General features: G+C 53.0%; 1 protein-coding gene across 1 annotated transcript in view; it reads left to right on the forward strand.

Moving 5' to 3' along the window:
- Window positions 1-5,988, forward strand: part of GPR45 (G protein-coupled receptor 45) — a 43,116-nt gene extending 37,128 nt beyond the window's left edge. The window contains exon 2 of the mRNA XM_070798392.1: window positions 2,232-5,988. Coding sequence (XP_070654493.1) covers window positions 2,450-3,571 — 1,122 coding nt within the window. The 5' untranslated portion in view covers window positions 2,232-2,449 and the 3' untranslated portion in view covers window positions 3,572-5,988. The remainder of the gene's footprint in view (window positions 1-2,231) is intronic.
- The last annotated feature ends 1,706 nt before the right edge of the window (window positions 5,989-7,694 follow it).

Here is a 7,694-nt window from a genome sequence, read left to right on the forward strand (position 1 = left end):
GTGTGTTCTTTTGGCTCCTTGTGGGCCCTGCCCACACTAGCCCAAGCAAGGGACTGCCCATGTGATCCCTCCCTACCGCCAGTGGGGCTTCCTCTGGGGGAGCCTGAGGAACCCAGAGCTGATGCTGCCTCCCCTCCTGGTTCCATGGCCACCTCAGTCACCTACATGCTCCACTGCAACAATCTTTTTACTGAAATTATGAAACATTTATTTCTCAGGGGAAATAAAGATTGGGCCTATAAAAAGAAAATTGAGTCAAATTGTTGGCTCATTAAGTCTTATATTTTTAAATTGCTTTATCCTTTTAGGTAATTTTTAAATAAAGTATATAATAAATGATATCTTGTTTAATAATTCAAAAGTGCTTCCATTATATATATACACACACACACACATATGAAAATATCTTTATTCATCCATCAATGGACATTTAGCTTGTTTCCATGCCTTGGATACTGTGAATAATGTCCAGCATGGTGAGTACAGTTCACAAGATTGTATTATACACTTGAAATTTGCTGTAAAGAATGGAAATCATAATTTCATGACCACATGCACACACACCCCAAAACTGATAATTACATGAAGAGATGGAGCTGTTAACTAACTTTACTGTGGGCATCACTTCACAGTATATATGTGTATCACATCATCACCCTAAACTGACACGTGTGATATGTCAACAGTCTCTCAGTAAAAGCTCAGGTACAAGAAGAAAACAAAAGACCAGCTCGGGCAGTGATCTGCCTGCCTTGCTCCCAGCACTGAGGGCCAGGCCCCGCCTGTGCTCCCCGTAACAGGCCTCCCTGGGCGACACGTCACAGGCAAAGAAACAAAGACTTAAGAGAAATTAAGAAACAAAATCAACTCAGTTGGTAGGATCTATCTGAATCCCAGGCTGGGTTCTTACCCCAACTACTATATACTTGTGTGTGTGTGTGTGTGTGTGTGTGTGTGTGTGTGTGTGTGATGATCAGTCACTCAGTTGCGTCCGACTCTTTTGTGACCCCATGCACTGTAGCCCTCCAGGCTCCTCTGTCCATGGGATTTCCCAGACTTAAGAATACTGGAGTGGGTTGCCATGCCCTCCTCCTGGGGACTTTTCCCAATCCAGGGATTGACCCTGCATATCCTGCATTGCAGGCAGATTGTTCACCATCTGAGCCACCAGGGAAGCCCAACACTCTGGCAGCACCACAGTTATCTGGAGTGTTACCACAGTGGAAACTGGGGGAAGAAGACATGCGATCCTGCTGGATTATTTCTTACAACTGTTTAAGGTCAAACAAGCTTCCCAGGTGGCTCTGCAGTAAAGAACCCGCCTGCCAATGCAGGAGATGCAGGTTCAATCCCTGGGTCAGGAAGATCCCCCGGAGGAAATGGCAACCCATTCCAGTATTCTTGCCTGGAGAATCCCATGAACAGAGGAGTCTGGCGGGCTATAGCCTATAGCGTCGCAAGAGAGACAGACATGACTGAGTGGCTAACCAACAAAAAGGCTAAACAAGGAGTGGCGGCATATACCAACATTTATTTACTCAACAAAGTTTCTGTTGAGCACCTTCTCTGCTGGGGACACAGCAAACAACACAGACAAAGCCCTGCCCTCACGAAGCTGGCATTGCTCCAGCAGTGCCTCATGCAAAGCTTCACTGGATCAGGGTGCTTATAATTCAAGTTAATAAACTGCTGTTCAGTTGCTCAGTCGTGTCTGATTCTTTGCAACCCTATGGACGGCTCACCAGGCTTCCCTGTCCTCCACCATCTCCTGGAGTTTGCTCAAACTCATGTCCATTGAGTGATGCCATCCAACCATCTCATCCTCTGGCACCCTCTTCTCCTGCCACTCTCAATCTTTCCCAGCATCAGGGTCTTTTCCAATGAACTGGCTCTTCACATCAGGTGGCCAAAGTATTAGAGCTTCAGCTTCAGCATCAGTCCTTCCAATGAGTATTCAGGGTTGATTTCCTTTAGGATGTATTAAATAAATGCTGATTGTGGAAATGTTGATTGCAAACTCTGGTCCCCCACAAGGTGGGTCTGATTAGGTTTCCCAGGTGATGTGACAAGGCTTGTCATACTTGTGAAGACCCAGCCTTGTTCCAAGTGGTAAATAAGTGAGTCATCTCCACTCCAATGCTTAAAATACCTGTAAAAGGTAAAAAAACTGTTCTATTCCACACATGCTTGGAAGGTCTAACCCCCTTTTCTTTCCTGCTTCTTTGCTCCAGGCCATCCAGAGCCCACGAAGTTGCACAGCCAGTTGTCACGGAGACGATGAGGCTGTGATTGATGAATCGCAAGTCCCAGCCTGTTGCTCCCAAAGACAGGCTCCTCCCAGCCCTTCCAGCTCCCCTGAGACCCAAGCCAGCAGGAGGAACATGCAGCCCCCGAATCGCTGAGGCCCCTCCTATCCCGCTTCTGCCTCACTGCCAGGGCCTCTTCCACGATGGCCTGTAACCAATCGTCCATCGAGACCTACGAATACCTGCTGCCCAACGGGAGCCACGAGGGGGACTCCAGGGTGCCCCCACCGCCCGCCACGCTCAGGATGTCCCTGGCGGTCCTCATGATGCTGATGGTCGTGGTGGGGTTCCTAGGCAACGCGGTGGTCTGCATCATCGTGTACCAGAGGCCGACCATGCGCTCCGCCATCAACCTGCTGCTGGCCACGCTGGCCTTCTCGGACATCATGCTGTGCTTGTGCTGCATGCCCTTCACGGCCGTCACCCTCGTCACTGTCCACTGGCACTTTGGGGACTCCTTCTGCCGGCTCTCAGCCGCGCTCTACTGGTTCTTCGTCTTGGAGGGCGTGTCCATCCTGCTCATCGTCAGCGTGGACCGCTTCCTCATCATCGCGCAGCGCCAGGACCGGCTGAATCCCCGCCGGGCCAAAGTGATCATCGCCGCGTCCTGGGCGCTGTCCTTCTGCGTCTCGGCGCCGGCGCTGGCCGGCTGGACGCTGGTGGAGGTGCCGGCGCGGGCCCCACAGTGCGTGCTGGGCTATACCGAACTCCCGGCCGGCCGCGCCTACGTGCTGACTCTGGTGGGCGCTGCCTTCTTCATTCCCTTTGCGGTGATGCTCGGCGCCCACCTGGGCGTCCTGCATGCAGTGCGCAAGAACGCGGTGCGTGTGCACAACCAGTCCGAGCGCCTGGACCTGCGCCGGCTACCCCGCGCCTGCCTGCGGCGGCTGCGGCGGCAGCAGCAGCAGGCCAGCCTGGACCTGAGTTTCAAGACCAAGGCCTTCACCACCATCTTGATCCTCTTCGTGGGCTTCTCGCTGTGCTGGCTGCCGCACTCGGTGTACAGCCTGCTGTCCGTGTTCAGCCGGCGCTTCTACTGCGGCCCCTCTTTCTACGCCACCAGCTCCTGCGTGCTGGGGCTGAGCTACCTCAAGTCCGTCTTCAACCCCATCGTCTACTGCTGGCGGATCAAGAAGTTCCGCGAGGCCTGTCTGGAGCTGCTGCCCCCCACCTTCCAGATCCTCCCCAAAGTGCCTGAGCGGATCCGGAGGCGAATCCAGCCGAGCACCGTGTACGCGTGCACGGAGAACCAGTCCGCGGTGTAGGGGAGGGGCGAGCAATAGCCACCATCTGCCCCTCACTTGACTTCCTGGGACTCCCGAGCAGTCAGCGCTTAGCACAAAGGGACCCGCTGGTCACCAGGGAAACGGGCTCCCGCGTTTGCACGATGAATTATTTCTGTTTCTTGCTGCGGAACATTAGTGCAGACCTGTTGGAAACCCGAAGGCATCAGGACCAAAGGGGAGATGCGTGCAGTGATGCAGGTGGTGGCGGTTCAGTCGCTAAGTTGTGTCCGACTATTTCGACCCCATGGACTGTAGCCTCCCAGGCTCCTCTGTCCGTGGGATTTTCCAGGCAAGAATACTGGAGTGGGTTGCTATTTCCTTCTCCAAGGAACCTTCCTGACCCAGGGATCAAACCCGGGTCCCCTGCACTGCAGGCAGATTCCTTACCAACTAAGCTATGAGTGATGCCCGAGTTGGGCCGAAAGTTAGGGAGGAAGGGGAGCAGTAGGGAGGTTGGCTGAGTGGCAGGAGGAAGGCTCTGTGAGCCCTCTCCAGGCCTGCCTTGGAGACGCCCGGGTGCCCTGTTCTGATGTGAGAAACCCCGGTTCGTCCATCTCTGGGTGGTCAGGCATTGTCTGCAGCACCAGCATCCTCCACAGGCGTTGGTATCTGTGTGTGCGTGGTGGAAGCATGCAGAGTTCTTTATGTTGGTCAGATGGGCATTTGGGGTGATGCCAAACCATCCTTTCTGGAAACCAAAGTCACATAGGAGACAGAGGGGCCCTGGGCCTTTCAGCTCCCGTGTGACACACGGGAGACCTCGGTGGCTCGAAGCCCAGAGAATGTTCGAGGGCAGCTCAGCTGAGAGGAGAAGCCCACCCCAGTGCTCATGCATGTCCTCAACCCTCCTGCCCTCCATGGCCCCTCACCTGAAGCCACCTCTGGGTCAGCGGTGACAGCCCTGCCCCTTCTCTTCTTCCTGCTTCCTGCCCCGCCCCACCTGGCCCTCCTTCCATCTGACCAATGAGCGGGCACCACATGCCTTGTCCTGCTGATTCATCATTTCAGTACTTGTGTTGACTTGCTTTCAGGCTCAGAAGTGGCTGGGGGCTTTGTTTACATGTTTCTCGTGATGCCCTGAGGCCCGCCACATCACCCCGTCACAGTGGCGGGAATACAACCCCCACTGGGTTGCCTTCGTGACCTCTGTGTTCCTCTACCTCACGCAGGGCTGCAGGAGTCTGACTGCTGTAGCCTGGGCCACCTCCCCAGGACCCTGGGACCCCGGTCCCCCAGCCCAGGCAGGACCGTGATCCAGAGGGCAGATGCTTGGAGGGGACCCTTCTGCTTGTCCTGGGCACTGGGCCTCTACTCCCTGGGCCCCTGTTACCACCAGGAGCTTCCACTGCTGAAAGTGACTTTCCTGAGTTCAGGGCACACAGTTGGTTCTGTGGACTGTCCTTACACTTTCAGATCTGAAGAGAGTGGGAGATTTAAAGAAAAATGTAGAAAACATGATTCCAAGCCCAACTCAGTTAGAAACTAGTCATGTGAGCTTGCTGGTTTCTCCCCACTTTCTCTGGGCTTTGGTTTCCCCATCCCTGAGGAAACAGGTTTAGAAGGTCTCCAAGGTCCCCGCCACCTCTCACACACTCCGATTCTAAAATGTGTATGTTTTCCACTCGTAGACACCACACCCCCCGCCTGCGTTTATCTATCATTAATTAAGTGCCTAAGAGGTGCAAGGCACTGTGTGGTTGGGGGGTGGGGTGGGAGGGGTTTGGGCCTGGAGGCAGATGTCAGAGTTATCTCAGGATAATCAGGACTCACATTTGGCGCAGGAACTCAGATGTTCCCCATGTGTATTTCTTCTCGTTTCCTTTCCAAGGCTGTATCACCAGACTAGCTCCTCATTCTCCTCCTGTGACAGAAGCAAAAAAGAAAGATAACACAGTTTACACTCCTCTAAGCCCAGAGGAGTTCTTTTTCAGAAAATAGTTGGCACTTTTCTCACCAACCTCACCCTCCCTTTATACACTGACCCAGAGCCCCTAGACCCTTTTATACTCAGAGAGGGAGAGAGAGGTTGATCGAAGATGGGCAGTTGGTGTGTGATTGATTGAGGTGTGTCCCTCACGTCTGTGTCCTGTGAGCCCCCAGCAAGGTCAGGGTTTGCCCTCAGTCCCCACGAGGCAGAGCCGCATGGCCTTGGTGGTATCTGAGAGCACAGCCTGCCCGCCACAGGGACGGAGCCTCTGGGCACCTCCTCGCTCGTGGCCGTTTAAGAGAATGTTCTTCAGGAGCCTTGAGTAAAAGAGAAATCCCCAAACTTAATGAATGAAGGTACCAAAATTTACATCAATCAGTGTTATATGATGTGTGTTGGACAGTAATATATATGTTTCAAAGTAATAATTTTGTATATATTTTAAATAAAGTAGTATTGTTCTTTCCGTGTAGAAGCCTGTGTTCTTGCCAAAATTAGCGCCAGGGCCATGATAGCAAGCCGGGAATCTGGGGTCAAACATCTCCTGAGACACGATCACTTCCTAGAACCTGTAAGCTATTAACGGAGCTGCAATGACTGAAAGACATTACTGATTAGATGACCAATGGGAGATTCAGCAGTAGGGGTCGCAAGGCAGCACCCATGGTTTTAATAAAACTCTCCACCCTGCTCAGTAATTCCAACTAGCTAGTTTCACCTCTGACTTTTTTTTTTTTTTTCTGGCTGTGGTGGGCCCTCCTTGTGGCAGTGGGCTTCTCTTGTTGTGGCGCACAGGCTCTATAGCACACGGGCTCAGTAGCTGTGGCTGGTGGGATCTTAGTTCCCAGACCAGGGGTCGAACCTGCATCCTCTCCCTTGGAAGGCAGATTCTGAACCCCTGGACCTCCAGGGAAGTCCCTCACCTCTGACTTTCATTTCGCCGCCTTCATGATTCCCTCTAGCCTCGCTGAGCCTTCAGTGAACCTTGTCCTAAAATCCTATGTAAATAGCAAGCTCTTGTTTCCTTCCCTGCTGCCCGCAGGGTGACCACTGCTTCTTCATTCTTATATGATCTGGATGTAACCTCCCCTAGGGTCCCTAGCCCTCCCTTTTCTTGAGCACTTTGAGTGCACTGGCCTGGTGAAAGATGTTGGAACACAAGAGCATGGTGGGTGTGTGTGTTTCTGTGTGTGTGAGTGTGCACTTACATGCACATGTATGCAATATTTGGGGTGGGCATCCAAGGTCACTCACTGCGCCAGGCAGTCCTAGTTCACCTTCCGCTGTCTGCCCCGTGGTCCTGGAGGAGCCGGGGATAAGGTGTTCTAGGAATAGGAGACGTGCTGGAGCACGCCTAGCTCCAAGGGAACCAGGGAGAGACTCACAGGGCATTTTCCTACTTAGTCCGATGGGAGCAGAAAGAACTCGTCCGAATGGAAACGAGGTGTGACTGGAATGCTACCTTCTGCATCAGGAATCCGAGGATGCCAATACACCACTCAGGCTGGATGTGTCCAGGTAAACTCCTAACGACCCCCAAGGCTGGGGTGGTAAGGATGATTCCTTTCCCGGGATCCACGTGGTCCAGCTCCCCTGGCTCCCTCCTGCTGCCTCTGGTCTGGCAGCCGCTGTCCCTTCACCAACTATCCCAGCTGGAAAAAAAATAGCCAACCTCGTTTTCAGAAGCATGTTTGAAAAGACAGGTTTGCTGCTCCTTATGAAGTGTCCTCTGGGGACTCGTTTCTCATTTCCTCCCTCATTGAAATGCTGCCATCGTCTCCCCTCCTGACGGTGTTTGGCTGCGGTGTCATGACGACTTCAAATGTTTTATTAAACCGTGAAGAGAGGGTCAGGCACCTCTCCATAAAAGACAAACAGGACTGAATAATTTTAGAAATGCACATGGAAAAGTGCAAAGCCCTAATTTGCTTTCAAGGCGTGCAGAGAGTTAAGGGAGAAACAGTGTGGGAGGCAGGAGGCTCTGACTCCCCAAGGCTGCCACCGGCTTGGATTTTGCGGGCCCTCCCAGGAATTAGGCGGTCCAGGCTGCTGGGAAGTGCTCCCAGGGAGCAGGCAGCTGAGGTGCATCCGCTCAGGCCACACTCAGTGTGGTCACTCGTGGGGTCTCCCTTGCTCTCTTAGGGTGATATTCCACCCAACTTTTGTCCACCAGTG

Source organism: Bos indicus, chromosome 11 (genome assembly GCF_029378745.1).
Source record: "Bos indicus isolate NIAB-ARS_2022 breed Sahiwal x Tharparkar chromosome 11, NIAB-ARS_B.indTharparkar_mat_pri_1.0, whole genome shotgun sequence".
NCBI lineage: Eukaryota > Metazoa > Chordata > Mammalia > Artiodactyla > Bovidae > Bos > Bos indicus.